Source organism: Acinonyx jubatus, chromosome B2, assembly GCF_027475565.1.
Source record: "Acinonyx jubatus isolate Ajub_Pintada_27869175 chromosome B2, VMU_Ajub_asm_v1.0, whole genome shotgun sequence".
Classification (NCBI taxonomy): Eukaryota; Metazoa; Chordata; class Mammalia; order Carnivora; family Felidae; genus Acinonyx; species Acinonyx jubatus.
In genome coordinates, this window is record NC_069385.1 from 87,714,555 (window position 1) to 87,738,838 (window position 24,284).

The 24,284-nt window shown below is 35.1% G+C and overlaps 1 protein-coding gene across 2 annotated transcripts in view; it reads left to right on the plus strand.

Annotated features, from left to right (window-relative positions):
* The window catches only part of LMBRD1 (LMBR1 domain containing 1), a 110,516-nt gene that overhangs the window by 22,288 nt on the left and 63,944 nt on the right, over positions 1-24,284 (plus strand). For both annotated transcript variants that reach the window (XM_053222610.1, XM_027057490.2), the window contains 4 exons: positions 4,949-5,046; positions 7,164-7,231; positions 19,094-19,182; positions 22,353-22,426. In XM_053222610.1, the coding sequence (XP_053078585.1) occupies positions 4,949-5,046; positions 7,164-7,231; positions 19,094-19,182; positions 22,353-22,426 (329 nt within the window). The remainder of the gene's footprint in view (positions 1-4,948; positions 5,047-7,163; positions 7,232-19,093; positions 19,183-22,352; positions 22,427-24,284) is intronic.

The following is a 24,284-nucleotide window of genomic DNA, read 5'->3' on the forward strand; positions in this document are numbered from 1 at the left end:
GAGAAAAGGGGAAGGACAAAAAGGGGTATAGCAGCTGAAATGAAAATGAGTATTTGGATATGCAGCTAGCAGTCCTGACCCCGGATTCTTTCAGCTGGGTAAATGGGATAATTTTAGAAGGCTTTTAGAATTCCCAGAATATCTTTATACTTTGACCCTCTAAAACAAAATGCTTTGTAGTAATGATTAATTATATCTCACAATATTGACTAAATTATCCTTTGTTTTAGTGTTTTCATCGGTAGTTAGGAGGAACAAAGAATGTCTAAAAATTCAAAAGCCTAATTTATCCCAGTTGGGGCACTTGGGTGACTCAGTTAGTTAAAGCGTCTGACTCTTGATTTCACTTCAGGTCATGATCTCATGGTTCATGGGCTCGAGCCCCATGTTGGCTTTGGACTGACAGCATGGGGCCTGCTTGGGATTCTTTCTCTCCCACTCTGTCTCTGCTCCTTCCCTGCTTGCGTACACTCCCTCTCTCTTTTTCAAAATAAATGAACTAAAAAAAAAAAGCCTAATTTATCCAAACTCATTTTCCTGTGACTTGCAATTTAATGATAGACATTTTTTAAAAGGTAGATTGTCTGCTTTGGTATATGAAAAGATCGTAACAGTTATCATATATTCTTTGACCCAGTTTTTGTCCATAAGATGGACATGACATGATTGCTCTCTGTTCATTTGTTTTTGCTGCTTTCTTGCTAAGTTTTTTAAAAAAGAATTTGTTTTATGAGTTTAATTCTTGCCAATTTTTGTGGACATGAGGTTCTAAAATTTGTTAATATGTTTTCTTTGATGTTAGTGGGACTATTAAACCAAACAGTCTGTTTATCTTTTACTTGCTAGTAGCAATCTTTTAACAAAAACATTTACAAATTAAAGCACACTTTATAAAGATGTAAGGATATCAGAGTGTCATCACTGTTAAGAATAGTTTTCCTTTGTACGTAATTATCAATTTGAAGTAGAACTTTAAAAGAAGCAATTTCTCTGTTTCATGATAGTGGTAGCAGCAACTTTTTTTTTTTTTTTTTTTTTTTATTTACAGGTATATAAACTCAACCTGGACATTAGGGAACTAATCTGAAACACATAAAAATGTTAGTTTTTTTTTCTTTACAGATTAACATTTATGGGCTAAAGGAAGGGATCTTTATGAAGGACACTGAAAAAGAATAGTCAGAAGATAGTTGATTTAGAGTGTGGTGTTAGCAAAGCAAAGATTTAGAGCAGTTGTTCTACATGTATTTTGAATCACAGACTGCTGAAGGGATATTATAGAATCTTCTCGGAATTGTGTCTGTTCCCCACTTCCTTCCTTCAGGTGTTGATTCCTAGAAACTGTCTCTTTTGGGATGTTCCTGTCAGCAACATATGCAAATTTTAGTTGCTGTACATCTTCATGTCTCTTTACAGTCAGTAGCTACCACAACCACTTTTTTGACTTGTGTTGCAATAAATTAGTTTTCCAGTTTTAGAACTTCCTTAAGTTCAGTCACAAAAAATGTACTCTTGTGTCTGGGCTTGTTTTATTCCTTGTGTGTATCCGTAGTTTGTTCTTTTTTGTTACTATATACTAGTCATTTGTTTAAATACAATACCACTTAGTTTGTTTATCTGTTTACCTGTTGATGGACACTTGGATCGTTTCCAGTTTTTGGCCACTGTGAATAATGTTGCTGAGAACACTTTTGTTGTTCACCTGAGTCTGTTCAGTTATCGCCTACCTTCAGGAAGGCCTGCTTGTGTGGCTGACCCTGGACTAACTCCTGTGAACCCAATGCTTGGATGTACTTTGTATTGTGCCTGTTTTACAAGTCCCCAGTAAAAGCCCTGGACTCTGTAACCTCAGCAGGCTTCTCTGGGCAGAAACACTTTGCATATTTTGCTGCTCTTCATTGAGAGAGGAATAGAATTGCTGGATCATGTGGTAGTTGTAAGTTTAACCTGGTAAGAAACTACTAAACGATTTTCTGTATTGTTGGGCCACTGTGCCCTGCCTCTAGCAAAGTATGAGAATGTCAGTTGCTCTACATTCTTGGCAGCACTTGGTATTGTCAGTTTAATTTTAGCTGTTCTTTTGGGTATGTGTATCTCATTGTCGGTTTAATTGACATCTTCTTGATGACTAATGATGAGGACCTTTTAAAGTGTGCTTGTTGGCCATTTTGTATATCTTCCATGGTGAAGTGTCTGTCTTTTGTCCACTTTAAAAAATGGGTTATTTGTATTTTAATCAGTTATAGGAATTAATTTTATAGTTTGTTATGCTAACTGAATACGATGTTAAGTTATGTAGCTACAAGATCATTGATCACAGGAGTTCAGGAATACAAGTAATGTTTATGAAATAGCCATAGGCTGTTTGGGTACCTAAAGGCATAAGCCACCAAGTAGTAGACATAAGATAAGCAACATGCTGAGAGTGAAGCCAAGCCTTATTGCACCTGTTAATTTATGAAAATTTGGGGGATGTGGCTATCAGCCCACTAAACTCTATTATGCTAATTTAGGGTTCCTCCTATTCTATATAAGTTATTTGATTAATTGATTATTTATTTATTTATTTATTTATATTTTGAGATAGTGTATGCACCTGAGCATTTGAGTGGGGCAGGGGCAGAGAGAGGGAGAGAGAGAATCCCAAGCAGATTCTTTGAGCTATTAGGGCAGAGCTCAAAAAGGGGCTCAATCTCAATAACCATGATATCATGACCTGAGCCGAAATCAAGAGTCCAAACACTTAACCGACTGATCCACCCAGGTGTCCCTATTCGATTATTTTAATCATAATTATTAGAATAGTATTTAGAGTGATTTGTAGTTGTGTCCCTTTTATTTTTACTTTATTTTAAAGTTTTTAGAATACTTATTTTGGTTACATTTGGATTATGTGTTATTTCCATTGGCTGTTAGATTTATAATAGAAATATTAATAATAACTACAGCTGATTCTTGAACAACACAGGTTTGAACTGTTAGTTACGCTTAATGTGGATATTTTCTGATAAATCCGTACAGTACTATAAATGTATTTTCCTTATGATTTTCTTAATAGCATTTTCTTTTCTCTAGCTGATGTTATGTAAGAATGTGTTGTATAATACATGTAACATATAAACTGTGTGTTAATTGACTGTTTATGTTATCAGTAAGGCTTCCAGTCAAGATTAGGCTATTAGTTAAGATTTAGGGGAGCCAAAAGTTATATGCAGATTTTCATCTCTGCAGGGAGTGTGCCTCAATACCCACATTATTGAGGGGTTAACTGTATTCTCAATCTTGTGATTGAGACAGAGCCTCCTATGGTTTGACTGCCTCCCTCTCTAACTTTTTTTTTTCTCTCTCCTTCCCCCATAGTCTTCTGTTAAGTTTCTCAGGATCCACATAGGAGTGAAAACATATGGTATCTGTCTTTCTCTGTGTGACTTATTTCACTTAGCATAACACTCTCCAGTTCCATCCATGTTGCTACAAAAGGCCATATTTCATTCTTTCTCATTGCCAAGTAGTATTCCATTGTGTATATAAACCACAATTTCTTTATCCATTCATCAGTTGATGGACATTTAGGCTGAATTCATAGTTTGGCTATTGTTGAAAGTGCTGTTATCAACATTGGGGTACACGTGCCCCTGTGCATCAGCACTCCTATATCCCTTGGGTAAATTCCTAGCAGTGCTATTGCTAGGTCATAGGGTAGATCTATTTTTAATTTTTTGAGGAACCTCCACACTGTTTTCCAGAGCGGCAAGACTGCATATATTTCACTAAACATCTGTAATGCCCAAATTTAGTTTGCTGACAGTTATTTTATGATTGCTCAATAAAAATCACCTTTTACTTTTCTATTGATTATTTAGGGCTGTTTGCTGAGTTTTATAGCTATGCTGCATTTCATGGGGGCTGTTTCATAAGTGGCCTCCAGATAAATGAGATAGTTCTAGCAAGTATTAAGATCATGTTTAAAAATTCTATAACTTATATAATCATTCCTTTCAACAGTAAAGTAATTGAGGTTATATTATACATTACTGACAAATCCTTTTTTTTTTTTTTACAAAGGAGTATAATGATTATTATCCTGTGATTGTCTTATATAATTATATTGTCCCTGTTTCCATGAACTTATGTACATGCAAATAAGTGTAAATTCACAGAAAATTTTAAAAACACATTTCTTAGGTTTATGAAGCCTCTAAAAGTTGTTTATGTTGTTTTTGTTGTTAAATATACTTTGGCTGTTCAAATTTTAAGTTTTAGACTGAATTAAAAAAATACTTTGGCTACTGGGTCAGAGTATCTTTAGTATTATTTTAAAGCAGATAAATAGTAATTTGTATCTGTTAACTTTGAATCTGATTTTACTGTTTTACCATTCTTAACTTTTCTCAGTTTTGATTTGTGTAAGATCAGTTTTATAACACTACATATTTTAAACTTAGATTGAGGAAATTATTTGTACCAAAAGAACAGTATCAATTATAGCTGTTTCTTTAACTTGAGTGACTGGCAAATGTTTTGTCAACTTTACTTGATTTTAAGTTGGAAGGAATATAAAAGTTAACATTCCCTTAAATGAGGTGGTTCTTAGGAAGTTCTTAGCACTGTGGTGAGTACATAGTAAGAGCTCAAATGTTAGCCATCACACTTGTTATAGGCACAGTTATTATCATTATTATTGCTGAAAATTGACCCATAGTTAATTTGAATTATGATGGTGCTATTGATTTCTTGGGACAGGGATCAGAAAAGGCTGATTTGAATATTACAAATAAACATAGAGTTACAGGTATAAAGATCAGATGGGGGAGCAAATTTGGTATGTAAATGTGAATTTTGTTAAGTTAATTTGTATGTTAATATACACACACATAAGAATATATGTATAACAATTATTAAGTTCAAATATATTCTGTAGAACTCAGTCTATTATTTCTTTCCACAGCCTTATATTCTGTTATATTATTCTGTGTGTTCTTCTGGATCCCTTTTGTCTACTTCTACTATGAAGAAAAGGATGATGATGATACCAGTAAATGCACTGTAAGTATGTTTATTTTAGAGGTCCCAATTTAGGGGGAAGAGGAAAGATTATTTCCTCAAAGGATGACATGACTGTTTGAATTTATTATAGAGTTGTGTTGTCTAATAGAAATACAATGTGAGCCAGGTGTGAAATTTCAAATTTTCTAATAGTGACATTAAAATAAGTAAAAAGGAGCAGTTGAAATTATTTTTAATGATACGTTGTATTTGATGTAATAGGTTCCAAGTAGTATTATAATTTCAAATAGAGGCAAAACACATTATTAATGAGATATTAAGTTTCTTTTTTCACACTAAGTCTTTGAAATTTAAAATGTATTTTACATTACAGCACATCTCAGTTTGAACTAGCCATATATCGAGCGCTCAATAGCCACATGTGACTTGTTTAGAGCAGTTCTAGAACAGGGATTGGCAGACTTTTTCCCTAAAAGGCCACGGAGTAAACATTTTAGGCTTTGTGGGCCATATAGTCGCTGTCTCAACTACTCACTTTTTTTTCTTGTACTGTAGAAGTAGCCAGAGACAATACTTAATGAGCATAATGTGATCCAGTAAAATAGGAAGCAGGCTACATGGGGTCCACAGGACAGTCTGCTGACCCTTGTTCTAGAACGTAAAGAGCACTTGCAGACAATTTTTACTAATCCAGGATAACACTCATATAAAAACCTGATGAATATAACATACATGCATGTTCCAAATTTCAGACCATTGTCACTTAATATTGGTATAAAAATCTTAACTGAAATACTACCAAATTTAATTCAGAGGTATCTTAAAAATACATTAATATAGTATAACTGAGTTGGGCCCATCTCTAGATTACATGGGTAATTTGGAATCAGCACACCTATTAATATATAGTAATTTAATAGGTCAAAGAAATTGTATGTTGAAAGGTATTTGCTAAAATTGAATAGTTTTTTTCTGATTTAAGGGAAAAAAAGCAGCATAAAAGGCATGTCTTTTGTCTTTTTATTGAATTACAGGAATTTGTTTTATACCTTGGTTATATTTTGTATGTAAGCACAAAAAAATATATGCAGTTTTCACTCAAAAGCCAGAATTATGCTTAATCAGGTTTATTAAAACCTTAAAGTATTTGCATTAAGATCAGGAACAAGTACATAACAATATTTTAACTGATTACCTGAGTGGTAAAAAGTACAATTTGTTAGAGAAAAAATAAGATGTTTAAATATTTATGAAGAAAGTCAAAATTATTTGCAGATACCTGTGTAACTCTATTTGAAAACCCAACATATGTAAGGTACAATGGCTGGTTAGGACATTAATGTTAAAAACTGAATGAGATACATGCTTTCTCTTTTCACTTGTTCTAAAGTTCATCTTCCCCAACTCTTTGGTTGATCTTAAGATCCTCCTTAACCTTTAGTTTTTTTCCTAAAGACTGTCTTAAGTCCTTTGTGAAGAATTCGTTTATATGAAGCATGAATTTAAATTTTAAAAAGTGATTTTTAGAGACTTCATTAGGCTGAGAGACAAAAAATTTTTTTTTTTTTTTACCAATTTAACCTTTTCTTTGAGGTTAACTTGTCTTTTCATATTTAGAATATCCAGCTTTGTATTTTTCTTTGTCTTTGAACAAAGATAATGATAGATGTCTTATAAACTTACATATATGTTTTATATATTTTTGTTTTATATAAATACATATTTTATATATATAAAGTATATACACATATATGCATATTAAATATTTATTGCAATTATTATAACCCATTTCAATGAATTGGGGGAGAGGTATTATAGATTCTGATTGCTTCCTGTTTGGGGGAATATTTTATTAAATATTCTGATAATTTTACTAATGATGCTCACCGAAGAATTGATTTTGTTTTTGAGTACTGATTTTCATAAGGTCTAATCATTGAAAAGATTTTAAAATCTAGTATGGTTTGCAGAGATACTTATGATGTGGCATATATATTGTTTTTTATTAAATTTTAAGATTCTTTTTTTCAACAAGGAAATTTTATGCAGTTGAATATAAATGTACATTTGATATGAAAGTACTGTTACACTGTAGCAAGAATATTTTATATTTAAAGGTCTTACTAAATGGTATACTTTTTCTCCTTGGCATCTAGCAAATTAAAACAGCATTCAAGTATACTTTGGGATTTGCTGTAATTTGTGCACTTCTTCTTTTAGTTGGGTAAGTCTTGATTTTTCCCCCCCTGAAAATGGAAATAGTATATAATGGAAATAATAAAGACTCATTCAGAAAAATGTAGAAAGAAAATATAAGAAAAAGAATAAACCACCTTTTATATCATCACCAAGCAGTAACCACAATTATCCATTTTTGTCTGTGTTGTTCTGCCGTTTTTTTATGTGCTCAGATACATGCAGAGTGCCCTTCCCCCCATACATATGCCCTCCATGTTATGGTTTTACAGAAATGTGATTTCATTTTATGTAATTCTTGATAAGCTACTTGCTGACATATTTTAGGTATGTCTTTAGGATAGTAGTGTAGATTCATTATTTTTGACAGTATTGCATTCTCTTTTTAGGATACAGTTTATTTAGGGGCCCCTGGGTGGCTCATTTGGTTAACCATCCAATCTTGATTTTGGCTTGGGTCATGATCTCATGGTTTGTGAGCTTGAGCCTCGTGTTGGGCTCTGTGCTGACAGTACAGAGCCTGCTTGGGATTCTCTCTCTCTCTCTCTCTCTCTCTCTGCCTCTTCCCTGCTCACACTCTCCCTCTGTCTCTCAAAATAAATAAATGAACATTAAAAAAAAAAAAGATGAAAGTTAAAGGATACAATTTATTTAATCTTCTAGTGACGACTACTTGGACATTTATGATGTTTGCAGTTTTTCCATTTTTATAAACAGTTCTTTGATGAAAACCCATCTGTGTATCTTTTCAAATCCAGTGCATCAGTCTAAATCTTTGAATTAATGTTTGTCAGTGAGTTCCCTTCTTAAATCTTCTTCCTTAACGTTTTAATATCAATAAAGTTTTACAATTTTTTTTATACATTTAAAATTTTCTCTTTGGAAAACATTTGTCCTTGTTAATGGAAGACATTTCTCCTTATTAAAATAGGTTTTGATTCTTTTTTTTTTTTTAATGTTAGGAAATGTGTGAGGTGCTAATAAGCTTTTAAAAGTTCCCTTTTGTAATTTGATCTCAGAAACTTCAATAAATAAAAAGTAGCATTTATCAAATGCAATTTGTAGTGGGAATAAAATTGATCAGTAATCCTTTGTTGTTCTGAGTTCTTAGAACACAAATGCTTTATAATCAAGGCATATTTCCAGTACTCTTTGTCTGCCTTGATGTGTCATGAAAAAAGAGTACTTATTGAAAGAACATTTTTTTAGTAGTTTTTCTATTTATTTTAGGTATTGAATATATTTTTTTAGTGTCTTTTGGCCTTTTAAAAAAGCCAGTTATGTTAATGTGAAAGTTAATGTGAAAGTCTCTTCTCTAGAAACATAAATTATCCAGAACAGAGATCAGTAAACTTGAAAAAAAATTTTTTTTAAATGTTTATTTATTTTTGAGAGACAGAGCATGAGTGGGAGAAGGGCAGAGAGAGAGAGGAAGACACAAATGCAGAGCAGGCTCCAGGCTCTGAGCTGTCAGCACAGAGCCTGATGCAGGGCTCAGACCCATGAACCATGAGTTCATGATGGGCTGACGTCGGATGCTTAACAGACTGAGCCACCCAGATGCCCCAAACTTTTGTTTTTTTAATGTTTATTTATTTTTGAGAGAGAGAAAGAGACAGCGCAAGCTGGAGACGTGCAGCGAAAGAGGGAAACACAGAATCTGAAGAAGTCTCCAGGCTTTGAGCTGTCAGCACAGAGCCTGACGTGGGGCTCGAACTCGTGAACCATGAGATCATAACCTGAACCAAAGTTGGACGCTTAACCAACTGAGGCACCCTAGTGCCCCAGCACACTTTCTTAAAGCGTATTTTTTTAAGTTAGAGGTCGGTACGGTTTTTGTGGCAACTGCTCAACTTTACTGTAGCTCTATAGTAGTTGTAGACAATATGTAAACAGAAGGACGTGGTTCACTTCTAATAACACTTTATTGACAAACACTGGCAGTCAGAAGTTTGCCAGCTCCTGATTTAGAGCATAACTGAGAACCATCAGTAAAACCACAAATCTTTATAACAGCCAGAGTATCTGTCCCAGATAAAAGTTATCCGAAGTGTGTGTGTGTGTGTTAGAGAGAGAGACCTTGAATGGGGGATAAGTGTAGGGAGAGAGAGAGAGAGAGAGAGAGAGAGAGAGAGAGAGAGAAAATCTTAAGCAGGCTCCACGCTCAGCGAGGAGTCCAACACAGGGCTCGATCCCATGACCCTGGGATCATGACCTGAGCTGAAATCAAGAGTCGGACACTGAACTGATTGAGCCATCCAGGCTCTTCCGGAAGTATATTTTTAAATTTACTCATTGTTTTCATGGCAGATTACCTTCAATCCTCATTTAGAGTAACATTTTGCACGATTCTGATATTTTTAACAGATCTCTAGATGACATTTATTTATTTATTTATTTATTTATATATTTTTTACTGTTTTATTTACTTTTAAGACAGAGACAGAGCATGAATGGGGATGGGGCAGAGAGAGATGAAGACACAGAATTTGAAGCAGTCTCTAGGCTCTGAGCTGTGAGCACAGAGCCCAACACAGGGCTCGAACTCAGGAACTGTGAGATCATGACCTAAGCTGAAGGTGGATGCTTAACCAACTGAGCCACCCAGGCGCCCCAACATTTATTTATTTAGAAACAGTATACTAAAAGTTAAGCAAATGTTTCTTGCAAATATACCAATAACAAGAAGCGACAGTTTGACCAGCCATTTTGAAGATGTAACATTCACTTTTTTCCCACATATTATTGTGTACTAGTTATGTTGCAGATACCGTGCAAGGTGCTGGTGAAACAGCACTTAACAGAAAAGACAACTCCTTTTCTTCATGGCATACATTCAAGAGAGGCTTAGAGGGGCAGAGAAAGAAAATATACAAAAATAGGTTGTGTTGAGGTTGTGAAATGTTAGGGAAGGCACTGATGAGAGTTAATATTTGAGAAGACATTTGAAGCAAGTGAGAGAGCCATGAATATTTGTGGGGGGAAGAGCATTCCAGCAGATGAAAAGCCCTGAGGCAGCCCTGAGCCCTGGCATGTTTGAGACAAAGTGAGGAAACTAGTGTGGCTGGAGTGGAGTGAATGAAGGCTGCAGTAGCTGAAGATAGGGTCAGAGGTAACTAGATCTGCCAAATTTAGTAAGATATCATAGGCTTTTGTTAGGACTTTGACATTTCTTGTGGGAGAGATGAGAAGCTATTAGAGAGGTTTTGTTATTGAGGAACATAATCTGACATTTTAAAAGGATCCCTGGATGATGTTTTGAGATTTGACATTATGGGGCTAAGGGTAGAAATAAGAGATCTGTGAGGAAGCATGATGGCAAGGCATGATGGTAGCCATTGGAGAAAGAGCCAGCAGGATATTCTGATAGGATAGATAGGTAGGGTGTGAGAGAAAGAGAGATTGAGGGTGTACCTACTTTTAGCCAAACTGCAAAGTCTTAGGAACATTTCTCTCACTTTTAACACCAACTGCAACTTTGGGAAATTCCGAAAACCATTCTTAGGTTTCATAATTCTCTAGAAAGATTTAAATAAATCACTGATAGCTGTTATGTTTATTGTTACCGTTTATTATAAGAAGTGAATACAGGTTAAAATCAAAAGAAGAGATGCATAAGATAGAGTCTGGGAGGATTCCAGATATGAAGCTTCCATTGTCCTCAAGATATGTAACTCTTCTGGCATTGATGTATGACTGTATACGTGGAGTATTGCCAACCAGGGAAACTCACATGAGCCTTAACATTCAGAGTTTTTATTGAGACTCTATTATGTAGACAAGTCTATTGATTGATTGCCCACAGTTATCTCAGCCTCTAGGTCAATGGATGCCATATGACCTAGAGTCCACTACCATAAATCATATGGTTGGTCTTTCTGGCCCACGACTTAAGATTGGGTGTTGCCAGCTCCTGCCCTAAATAAAGATACTCCTATGAGGCATGACAGTTGGGTACCTGGTGGAGCCATGGGCAAAATTCACACCTCTTTTTGGGCAAGGCCAAATTCTTTGCTACACAGAAAGGTGAAGTTGTCATCAACTGAGATAGGCACTTCTGAAGGAGGAGCAGGTTTGATGGGAGAGTATCAGAAGCTCAGTTTAGTTCATGGTACATTTTATAGGCATTCAGGAAGAGATGATGAGTAAGCCACTAGATTAAGCATTAGAAAAGTCAGAGTTTAGTCTCTGCTCTTCCAATAGCAGTATCTAGCTCCAATGAGAAAATGAGGTTTTTTTTTCCTTTGTAAAATATGAAAGATAAGCTGAAGAATTGCTATGTGTTACTCCCTGTGCTACCTCCTGCCTTTCTCGTTACTATGGTCCTTTTGTAATTGAATTGATAATGTTGGCTCTCATGGTGGATAACAGGTGAGAAAGAATGGCATAGAAAAGCACCCATACAGGTGGAAGGCTTTGATTAAGGTGGAAGGATATTTCCTCCATTGTTACAAGAACGATAAAAATGAAAAGAGGTACAGGTAGGTTCTTAGGTTTTGTGTGCAAATAAAAGTATTCCTCTTTGGCCTCTATTTTCTCATTGATATTTGAGATCTTTAGCTGAGAGCACTGATAGAAAAGGATATATGTGGACTCCTGTATTTCACAAGCCTGAAATTTGTGAATAAAAGACTAGTAATTGTTTTGGTTACCCAAGGTAGTGTTCTTCTCATTACCACATTTGAATGAGGTATATACATTTAGGTTAAGTGATTGACTAAATTTCCTGAAATTTTCTTGATGGTGACCTACTCCTCATTTTTGTTAAGTGATTTTTTTTTCTTTTAAAACAGTAGATACTTTTATGGCAAAAACATTGCTGAGGTTTAGTTCATGCAACTAACATTTTTGGAGCACTTTGTTGGGTAGTGTGCAAAGTCTTGGGGATAAAGATGGAGGGTCATTGTCTATTTCCTCAAGGTTCACAGTGGGGAGAGAGACATAAATATATAACTTGAGTTATAACATTTAAGTGCTGTAATAAGAGATAGGTACCAGGTTTTGATGATGGAGTAGCAAGTTCCTATTCTTTTTTTTTTTTTCCTAACATTTTATTTATTTTTGAGAGAGAGACACAGAGAGAGAGAGAGAGAGAGAGAGAGACAGAGTATGAGCAGGGAAGAGGCAGAGAGAGGGGGAGACACAGAATCCAAAGCAGGCTCCAGGCTCTGAGCTGTCAGCACAGAGCCAGATGTGGGGCTTTAACTCACCAACTGTGAGATCATGACCTGAGCTGAAGTCAGACGCTTAACCAGCTGAGCCACCCAGGTGCCCCAGCAAGTTCCTATTCATATAATAGGAATTCTGCATTGAAGAATCAGGAAAGACCTACTAGGGAATAATATTTGAATTGAAGTTTGAGGAGTGGAAATTGATCAGCTGACTAAATAAAAAAGTTGAATAGCATGTATAGTGTATTAGTCTTTTCAGAGTGCTGTAAATAATAGACATTTATTTTCTCGTAGTTCTAGAGACTAGAAATCCGTGTTCAGGATGTTTGCAGATCATGTCCTACAGGATCTTTCCTCTGTGCTGTCACTCGGGGAGAGAGTGCTCTCTGGTGTTTCTTCCTCTTCCTAAAGGACTCAATTCCATGGGGCTAGGATCTCACCGTTATGACCTCATTTAAGTGATTACCTTCCTGAAGGCCCTGTATCCAAAACCCTTCACATTTGGGGTTAGAGCTCCAACATAGGGATTTTGTGAGGACAAATTCAGACCATAACATTCTGTTCTCTGGCCCCCCAAAATTCATGTCCTTCATACATGTGAAATACATTCATCCCATCCCAGCAGCCCCCAAAGTGTTAACTCAGCATCAATTGTAGGTCTAAAGTCTCATCTAAATATCCTCTAAATCCAGTATAGGTGAGACCCGAAGTATGATTTATCCGTCTGAGTCAGAGGAGTCAAAATTCTTCATTAGCAGTGAGCTTGTGAAAACAGACAAATTTTGTGCCTCAAAGGTAGAATGGTAGGACAGGCATAGGATGGATGTTTCTATTCTAAAAGGGATAAATTGGAAGGAATGAAAGGATTATGCATCCCATGCAAATCTAAAACCTAACAAGGCAAATTATTCGATCTTAAGGCTCAAGAATAATCATCCTTGGTTGAATGCTCCACTGTCCAGGCCCACTGAGGGGTAGGTAGTAGAATCACTACTATGGCCCTAGGTATTGGGCCTATCCTCTTAGTTCTGGGCATAGGTCCTGCTCCCTTGACTCCTTGCAGCAGTTGCCCTGTGGCCACAATTGAGGAAATAGAAGAGGAAGCAACCTTTTCCCTGGGCCTATAGTGGGAGTGGCAGCCCTCATTATAACTGAATTGCTTTTGGATACTTTTTCTTGAAGGATAAAGCACTGTTCTCTTGAAGGATAAAGCACTGTTCTCAGCTAAATAATTCTGTTATCCTGTCCTGTGAATCCCCCAAATCTCATAACCTTCCTTATTTTGTCCCATCTGTGTTCCCTTTATGTCAAATTGGCAGTGTTTCTGCTAGTATCATCCCACCATTGTTCCTGGCTTCTGGTGAGATGGCTGATTAAATCCGTGGTTTCCACCCTTATTAATCTCCTTATCAGCCTGTTCAGCCACCATCTTAGAACAGGCTTCATTATTTTTTACAATACTTTTGGGCCAGTTCCTTTTTGCTTAACAGTTCCTTTACCTTACCTGTCTCCTCTCTCAGTTTTCTGTAAACCGTAAGGAGAAACCAGCCTACTCCTTCAACACTTTGCTTAGAATCCTCCTCAGCTAAGTACCCAATTTCATCTCTTAAAAGTTCTGCTTTTCAAAGAACCACAAAACAATTCAGCCCAAAAGTCCTTGTCACTGTATAACATGTTATCTTCTTTCTTTTAGTTTCCAATAATATGCTCTTCATTTCTAGCTAAGATTTTACCTGGATGACCTTTAGCAGACATATTTCTACCAACATTGTATTCATGAGATGATCTATGTCTTTTCTAAGACAGCAATGGTTGCTCTTTTTTCATTTGTTCCTAGAATTGTGTTTAGCATCCATATTTTTTATCAATAGTCTCTTTGTTAAAATACAAAATTCCAGTGGGTAAATTTGAAGATCTGGTTGGCTTTATTCAGCAATTCATGAATTGGACAGCATCCATCTAGCAAATAGAAAGGAGCTCTAAGGAGTTAATGCAAAATGGAAGGCTTCTAGAGGGAGAAGTTGGTGATATAAGGAAATTCAAAGAGTGAATTGTTTCAGGGAAGGTCACCTTCCCTGAGGGGAAGGCAGGGGATTTTATCAGGCAGATTACCTTACTAGTACTGACTAGGAAATTTCAGATTGATTAGTTTAAAATTCCACTTCTAGGGGCCCCTGGGTGGCTCAGTCAGTTGGGGGTCTGACTTCGGCTGGGGTCATGATATCTGGGCTCCTGGGTTTGAGTCCCGTGTTGGGCCCTTTGCTGACAGCTTGGAGCCTGGGGCCTGCTTCTGTGTCTCCGTCTCTCTGCCCCTCTCCTGCTCAAGCCCTCTCTTTCTCTCAAAAATAAAATAAGAAAATTAAAAAAAATTTTTTTTAAATTCCACTCCTGGGAGAGGCTGCAACTGCAATTAGGTTAGGTATTAAATATTGGTGGGATTCAGCACAAGTGACTCCATTTGGGACTTTTTTTTTTTTTTTCTTTTATTCTTTTTTCACACCTTCAGGGCAGTCTAGGCTTTTTCTGGCATGTACCTTAAAACTCTTCCAGCTTTTGCCCATTACTGAATTTCAAAGAGACAGCCATATTTTTAGGTATTTGTTACAGTAGGAATCCACTTTATGGTATCAAAATCTATAACTGTCTACTTGGGCTGTGGTAACAAAATAGCACAGACTGGGTAGCTTACCCAGTGAACATTTATTTTCTCACAGTTCTGGAGTTGTGAAGGCTAAAAGTCCATGATCAAGGTGTCAGCACATTTGGTTTTTGGTGAGGATACCTGACTTGTAGATAGCTACCTTTTCACTGTGTCCTCACATGGTCTTTACTCTGTGCTAGCAGGGGGAGAGAGAGCTCTCTAGTGTCTCTTCCTCTTCTTATAAGGACACCAATCCTGTTGGATTACAGCCTTACCTGTAGGACCTCATGTAACCTTAATTGCCTCGCTAAAGGTTCAATATCCAAATGCCATTAAATTGGTGATTAGGGCTTTAACATATGAATTTTAGGGGGACCAGTTGAGTTCATAACATTGTGGTAACTGAGAGGCTGTAGTTAGCATGGAGTATTTGAAGAATGACCTAAAACATACAATGTGAATTTAAACTCTCACAGTATTGAAAAAAAGTATGTTGTGACGTTTCAGGTATTTGTGTGGGTGACAAGCTATGGCATTACCCAGGTAGGTGAACTCTGGGTTTTATATACAATGTTTAAGAAATTTCCAGTTTTATCCTGCTGATCAGTTGAAAGACAGTGAAGATGTATATACATTTATGTTTGTGAATGCATGAAAGTAATTATATATGAATTTATTTTAAGAGTTGCAACACCATGAAAGATGCATTTGAAAGGGGCATTTGGGAATTGGGTTGGAGAATTGAAATATAAATGATAGGAAGACCAGTTAGGTAATTATTGTAATAGTTTAGCTGACAGATGAGGGTCTAAACTAGAGTAGTTACAAAGAGAACAGACTGGAAGAAACTGATAAAATATTTGGAAGATAAATATGACTTGGTGATTGAGTGTAAGATGTGAAAAATCTTACTTTCTATTCTACTGAGTTTATCATTTCAGTTTCATTGAAATTCATTAGCCTTTCCATTGTCTCTTCCTTTAAGTGATAATCTGTATTAAACTAATACAGTGAGTCAAATTGGGTATAAAATATTTTTACTAAGCAGTTTTTCAGTTTTACTATTTTAAGAGTGTAAGAGAAATTTATAACCTTATGAGGCCGCAGTTCTCATCTTGATCTAGTATGGTGTGTCTTTGGAAGCTGAAATTCTCTGTATGCATTTTTTTTTTTTTTTTTTTTTTTTTTTGGGAGAGACTGAGATTAAGAAAATATCTGTACTTTTTACCACACAAATCTCATTATACTCGTTGGTTATTTTAGTGTCATCATCATTTAGTAAATGGCTGATAACCTTATTAAATGCTGCCTCCTCATCAAAATTGATGTATTTATATTCCAGACACATCTGACTTTAGTTTTAGTTGCCATTGCATCTGTTAGGAGAAACTCCTTTCTCTTCATAGATCTTTGTCTATAGGCTGACATTTGGCTGGTGAACACTAGTTTGCCCCTTCTGGTGGTTAAGAGGTTGAAACGCTTCCATATGAGTCAGCTGCTGCTCTGCCTTCTTGAGTCTTCTTATCCCACCCTAGGCCCATTTAAAGGGTAAAGCCTGGTTCAGCAGTGTCTTCCAGAATTAAGGCCAGTGTCTCTGTTGACTGGTTCATGTCTTTGCCATATTGGTTGTTAAATGTTTTGGATATTATTGTCCAGGATATATAGATGAATTTAGTTGTAACTCTTGAATTCTGCTTATAGATGTTTATCTTAGTTTATGTGAAAGTATTTTGCAAATGTTTCTTAGATTATACAGTCCTGATGGCAAGATTCCCCTAACTGAGGAGAACCTGTTTGGGGTTTGTGCTTTCGTTACTCCCTATAGTTCCTACCTAAAAATCAGTGCTAAAATGTTAACTCTACTGGATCTTTTCACAATCAGTATTTTTCCTGAAGTCATCCTGACAGTAGTTTGGGCCATTTGAACTTTAAATTTTTTTTTTTTTTTTTTTTTTTGGTTTTCTAAAGAAACTTTAGAAAGTTTCTTTGTTAAATATTTGAACTGCTAAAGAACCCAGCTCAGGAGTTTGAATATGTAAGTGTCATCAACAACTAAGAGTTAATTTTCTTCTACTTTTGGGTAGAACCTTTGTTTACCTAAAACTGACATAGATAAAAAATATTCTAAGTATGAATAGTTTTAGATATTTGTAATACATATTTCTGTTTAAGTACTATAGGTGATATTTTGTGCAACACAGGAGTTTTTCCTCCTACTCACAGAATTGGTCACTGCCAACTTACAAATTCAAATTAAACTTTTTAAAATATAATAAATATATATATCTGGAAAAAACTCTGTCCAAATAAAATAGATACTATATAGATAGTTTTTTCTTCCTTGCTTTATACTTTTATTGAAATGCAAATAATATCATCATAGAAGTATAATTTGCAAGAGGTTTATTTTTTTATGTTTTGATTCTACTTGACTACTTTTATTTGTTTTTTGATTTTATGGCCAGGGCAACAAATAATGAACTTTTTACATTTATTGCTCTAATTTTGTCACTTTTCTTTCTGAAAGTGGTGTGAAATAAGTCTCCAAGATTGAGTGTAGTAAATGGACATCAATGCAAATAGTTAAAAATTTAAATAACCTCCTGACATGCTCTGATCATTCACCTTTTTATAAGAATAAAAAGTGTCAGTAGTACCAAGGGGTAAAGGTTTAAAACAGAAAAGTAGAATGATTGCTTTGTTTTACTTGCACACATTATCAGAGTGAATACCTTACTGTATATATTGTTGAACTCATTTAGTATTTCGTCTTTACAGAAGAGGATAGATCTTTGTGCTTTGCTTACAATTAAATTAGGTTAGAAAGGAGGTAGTGTTAGAGTCATTTCTTACATTCCTGTTTGATTCTCTACATGTACAATTTAAGGGATACCCAGCCCTTTACCTTAATCTTGTTTCTGAGTTAGGCACTAAAGTGACTGTCAACCTTCTTCCTCTCTTCCCTTCTCTTTTCTTTCTCTTGTTTATTTCATCTCTGTCTTCCATTTTCTCCCAGTTTAAGCATCTAGAGTAAGTCCTAGGAAGCTAGCTCACTGTTACTTCCATGATGCCCCTTCAACTGTGGCTTGAAAACTAAATAGAAACTAGTTTAATTATATGTATTGGTTAGAATCTTGAATGACATAAAAAAAATGCTAAGAAGAGAGTAGAAATTGCCCTAAGCTTCACAACATGATATTTACCATTTATTTTGATATATTTCTGTTCTATTTATATAAATATGTTGAAATCATTATATATATTCTGTTCTTCTGATTTAAGACAAATTCTTGACCTTTTTTGTATTATGGCCTTTTTGGTTTTTAGCCCATGTCTCCTTTTCAAAATTATCTTATCTTTACTTTGAGAGAGCAGGAGAGAGCGCCTTCAAGCCAGGGAGAGACAGAAGGAGAGGGAGAGAGAGAAACTCAAACAGGCCCCATGCCCAGCATGGAGCCCCGATGGAGAGAGAGGCATGATCTTATGACCTTGAGATCATGACCTGAAGCGAAATCAGGAGTCAGATGCTTAACCAACTTGAGCCACCTAGGTGCCCTCTTCTCAAAATATTTTAAATGCAAAAAATAAAATACATAGGACTACAAAGAAAACTAATTATACTGAATACAGTAATAAAACTAAAAGAAATTTATAATGTAGTAAACACATATGTAAGAAACTTACCACACCCCTCTGTACATGGTGCAGATTTGGTTTGTTAATGTGTGTGTGGTGGTGGGGGAGGTTAATCTTTGTATAAAAAAATCACTAGACGGGCACCTGGGTGGCTCAGTTGGTTGGGCAGCCAACTTTGGCTCAGGTCATGATCTCACAGCTTGTGAGTTCAAGCCCTGTGTTGGGCTCTGTGCTGACAGCTCAGGGCCTGGGGCCTGCTTCGGATTCTGTGTCTCCCTCTCTCTCTGCCCCTCCCCTGCTCACACTCTGTCTCTGTCTCTCAAAAATAAATAAACATTGAAAAAAATTTTTTTAATTACTAGAAATTGAATTTTAGACCATTTCCTTTTATTCAGATTTTTATCTTTAAAACCATTAAGCAGAATTATTTTCTTTTTTGTAGTGCTTTTGTTCCTCTGAATGTTCCAAATAACAAAAATTCTACAGAGTGGGAAAAAGTGAAATTCTTGTTTGAAGAACTTGGAAGTAGTCGTAAGTATTCTTTTTAAAAACACACTCATAATAATACATATTTTGTACCTCTTGGGACTTTTCTGAGTAGTCTGTTTTTATAGTGTTAAGAATTTAACCTTACAGCTCTTTTGACTTGTGGTTAAAAGTGTGCTAGAAAAATTGGGAACTGTGTGATGTTAAGACTTACTTCTAACTATTATGTAGTTAGTCTCTTCATACAGTTACCAAGTTGAAACAAAAATATGATCTTCAAATAATTTTAGCAGTGAAGGTCTTATAATTTCTATGTATTCATTAATTCACCTGGGATTATATAGACAATGTTAAAGAAATGTGCTTGATATATTGTTTTTTATTTCTAGCTTTTAGCCAATGAGAGAACCCTATATTGCTGTTTGATCATGATTAATTTTTTAAATGTTTATTTATTTATCAGAGTGACATAGTGCGCGCATGTGAGTGCAAGTGTGGGAGGGGCAGAGAAAGAGGGAGAGAGAGAATCCCAAGTAGGCTCCATGCTGCCCACCCCCTAGACACAGGATTTGATCTCACGAACCATGAGATCATGACCTGAGCCAGTATCAAGAGTAGGATGCTTGATCGACTGAGCCACCCAGGTGCCCCAGTAATTTTCTTATATAGAATATAAATTACAGAGGTTTTATATGAATGAAATAACATTTTATTATAAATGTACCTTACCAAAACATTCAGAATTGCTTTTTCAGAAGTTTTCCTTATGTGATTTAGGGTTTTAGAAGGAAAAAAATAGGCAGGTTCAGGTTAGGTTAAGAAAGATGCTCACTCATTGAAAAGATACAATGGGTATTAGAAACTGATATAAATGTGTACTTATTACTCAATTTCATGTGCATTTGAACATAGTAATAACTTTATTTTCGAAGAAACCTAGAATATCTATTTTACAAACCTGAAAAATTCTTATTGCTTTTCTATTTATTTTTAATAGGTACTGTACATTCTTGATCAACATTTCTTTTTCCTTACCCAGATACAATATTAAATGATGATTAAATTAAATCTTAGAGTCCTTGCTATACAACTTCTTAATTTTCTTGCTTTCCACTTAAGATTTCATCTTATAAATTGTGTTCCATTAATATCTTGCTGATACTAGCAAGAACTAGGATAGCAATCCTGGCATCTACTAATACTAAATTGTCAGGATTTATGCACCTGATCCTATTACTGAGGAATAAATTGCTTCTTTTCTTATAGTTAACTCCTTCAGGTCTCTTGAGTAATTACTCCTCTGCCTTAAACATCATTTCATAAGTTATGCTAGTCTTTGAGTATTAGTATAACTTGAATCAGTAATTATATAGGTAGCATTATTCTAATTTCTGTAATCTCATGCTCTTTAGTCTTAACATTATTTCTTTTATCTCAAATCTTAAACACCATATCCTAGAGTACATTTTACTTACCAAAATTAGTAATATTAATTTTTTTGACTGGTCAACCATGTTAACATAATACTCCATTTTATCAATTGTAAGATGCTTAGTTTCCCACATTTTTATATTTCTAATATTAGGATGCATTTTATTTTTTCTTTAATTTTTTTAACGTTTATTATTTAATTTTGAGAGAGAGAGAGAGAACAAGCCAGGGACAGGCAGAGAGAGAGGGAGACACAGGATCTGAAACAGGCTCCAAGCTTTGAGATGTAGGCACAGAGCCCAATGTGGGGCTCAAACTCAGGAATCATGTGATTGTAACCTGAGCTGAAGTCAGATGCTTAACTGACTGAGCCACCCAGGTGTGCTTTATAAGTGATAGTACTTTAAAATTGCTATCAGCAAAATACCAGATCTCTCCTTGTTTTATGAACACTTTCCGTTGATAATTCTAGTAAGATCAAGAAAGTAATAGCATCAAATGTTTTTGAGTCCATAAAATATGATGTTTTAGCTTTATGAGATTAAGGCTTAAAATTTAGCCTTGCGTGGTTTGTGTTTTAGTTAATAATATGCTTTGTTCATGTGTTATATAAAAGCAAGACATGAGTTTTAAGAAGATAGATGATTCTAATTTTATTGTTATTCATGAAAAGATTAATATACATTAAATTAAAATTATATTTGGTTCCACAGGACTTGCATTTTAACTATTCAAAACAGTTTCGGGGTGCCTAGGTGGCTCAGTTGGTTATGCATCTGACTTCAGTTCAGGTCATGATCTCACAGCTTGTGGGTTTGAGCCCTGGGTCGGGCTCTGAGCTGACAGCTCAGAGTCTGATCCTGCTTTGGATTTTGTATCTCCCTCTCTCTCTGTCCCTCCCCTGCTCTCTCTCTCTCTCTCTCTCTTTCTCTCTCTCTCTCTTTCTCAAAAATAAACATTTAAAAAAATGAAAAAAAAAAAAAAAGAAAAAATGAAACAGTTTCGATAGGACCTGCATTACAACTGGAAAAATTAGTATTACTAACTAACATTTAAGAATATTCAAATTTGCATTGTATTTTATTGTATAATCTGGTATAATAATTTAAAAGTGTTACTCCTGCCTCTGACTTATTGGCCTTCCCTTAAATAATTTCCTAAGTCTAACTTGTTAACATAGAATTCTATATTGGTGCTTTGTTTGAATTTATTTTTTTGTGTTTGCTTTTTTCCCCCCTGCCACATGGGCAGGCCAGCTCCTTTCAAATTAAAGGGTGAAATAAACTCTCTAAGATTTTAGTTTTAGACTCTATGTTGAAAACTTAATTGAAAATTAAGAACAAAGAAACCAAGAGTATCAAGATGGAAGGGAGAGGAAGAAAAAGTCAAGGTCACTGGCTTTCCTGGGTAATGTTATTTTTTTCAAGGTCTGCCATTGAGAAAGTCTAGGATGGTTTTTTTTTTGCCACCTTTTGAGCATGTAATATTTTGCTGCTTTCTTTTTAAGCTCAATTAGACAGTAGTTTTTCTGTTTAATTTTAAGAAGTGAAAGAAAGAAAATCTTAGTCCGAAAGATCTTCTGCAAATCAGTTTGTGAATAGCTTTTTAAAAACTCTTGTCTCCACTTGGAGTTGACACTTCAAAGATGAGGTAATACACATTGAGTTTATTCCTTCAGAATGTATTAAGAAACCCAGTTTTTATATTTTTATATTGATTTTTTGAATATGAATGTTTGAATAGTATATATGTACACTTTTAACAGAGTTCTTATTCCTTTGCAGATGGTTTAGCTGCATTGTCATTTTCTATCAGTTCTCTGACCTTGATTGGAATGTTGGCAGCTATAACTTACACAGTAAGTGAAATGTTGATAATTGAGTTAAAATTAAAAAAATTACTTCATAAAGTAATACCTTAGTCATGTATTCAATTATATATTCCTCTTTAACATTTTAGTGCATTCTTCTTCATTTTCTTAAGTTTTCTTTACATAGAGGAAGGCAAACTTTTAACTACTTAGTCACAATCATTTTATCTGTGTTTCAGAAATTTAATATTTAGAAATAAATCTTATAACTTGTAAACCTTGAAGTTAGTTATATACTATCCAGTAATAGATTTAGTGATTTATAAGCATATTAGAACTCTTAACTGTAGATCAGTATCTATTATGGATGCAATAGATTCATCCTACTTGGCATATAGGGATTTTAAAATTAGATATTTATAACTTAATATTTCTCTAGTGTATAGAATCTAATCTTATACTCAGAGAGAGTATTTTTTATTTTTCCTGGAGATGGTAAGGTCTGAGTTAATAGCTTGCCAGTCTTGTGTACAGACTACTCTTTGAGGGTTTTGCTCCAATTATAGAGGAAAAACCAGTAATAAATGTTTCTTATCTACCTCCTGAAAGAGAATGGTATAAGAAACTTTAAATTATCTAGAACCTTTTCAGATTAATGGAATTTATGTTTATAGCATTCTTAATTCTTGCAGAAATGGGAAATACTGGTTATAAAGAAAACATTTTTGGATATTGTACCAATATGTCTTTCTTAGGCATGAAAGAAATGGGCTCTTAGTGTGATAGCAGAATCTAGTTTTGTTAGATAATCATTCAGGTGTCATGATTTAGAACAAAAGACGTCTAAAATGCATGCATTTTAATATCTGTTAGGTGCTTATTTGGGTACTCTGTTTTATTCATTGCCATTTTTGTTTTTTTTTTTTCATGTATCACTACATAAGGAATTTGTCATAATATTAGTGGGTATTCTTCCATCTCACAGAATATAGGGGTAGTATGTTATTCTCTTTTAAGAAGCAGTCACAGATTAACAACAAATTAAGAGTTAGACCTGGACTCAAATTGCTGTTCTGTGCCTGACTCATTAAGCTCATTTTGCATTTGTTTTTTAACCTTCCTGGGTCAGTGCCTTTCCCAGTAAACGGGAATAGAAAAATGCCTCTTACATATTTTTGAAGGTCAAATGACTTTGAAAACTGTAGGAAAATGAGTATATAACAGTGGATAAAAGATTAGTCAGGAGAAACAAATGGAAAAAGAGGAAACCAATACGTAAGATCAATATCAAGACTGTGAAGGGTCTAAAAATTTATCCTACTTGCAGCCTGCTACAGCTCTTTGGTTGTTGACTGAAGATGCAAGATTTCTGGGTCAAAGACAAAGACTTTTACTTACAGTAGTAGCAGTAGCCTTAGGATTAGCAGTTTCTTGTGCTGGTTTCCTGAGTTCACTTCCCATGGGACAACGTTAAGTACACCAGATAGTACTTTCATGTAGAAGAGGAACTTTGAGCTTATGGAACCCGAATCTTTATAATGGACAGTAAGCCTTTCTGCCCTTTGCTGTAGAGAAAGATGCTATCTTTGTTTTCCGAAGGCTGTTTTTCTATGTAAACATCATTGAAAAGATAGTATAGAAAAAAAATGAGCTTTAGTTGCAAGGTGTGCAGAAATGAGAGACCCAGGGAGGATTGTCTTCCAATAGTCAAATGGTAGATGCTATGAAGAAAAATAAGGCAGTATAATGGGATAGACTATACTGGAGGCTGGTTCTGCTGTAAAAGTCAGGAGTGCCTTCTCTAATATTTAAATAGAGACCTGAGTAACTAGCCATGAGGAGGAGTTAAGTGCAAAAATCCTGAGGCAGATACGTGTATGCTGTGTTCAGATAATAGCAGTGAGGC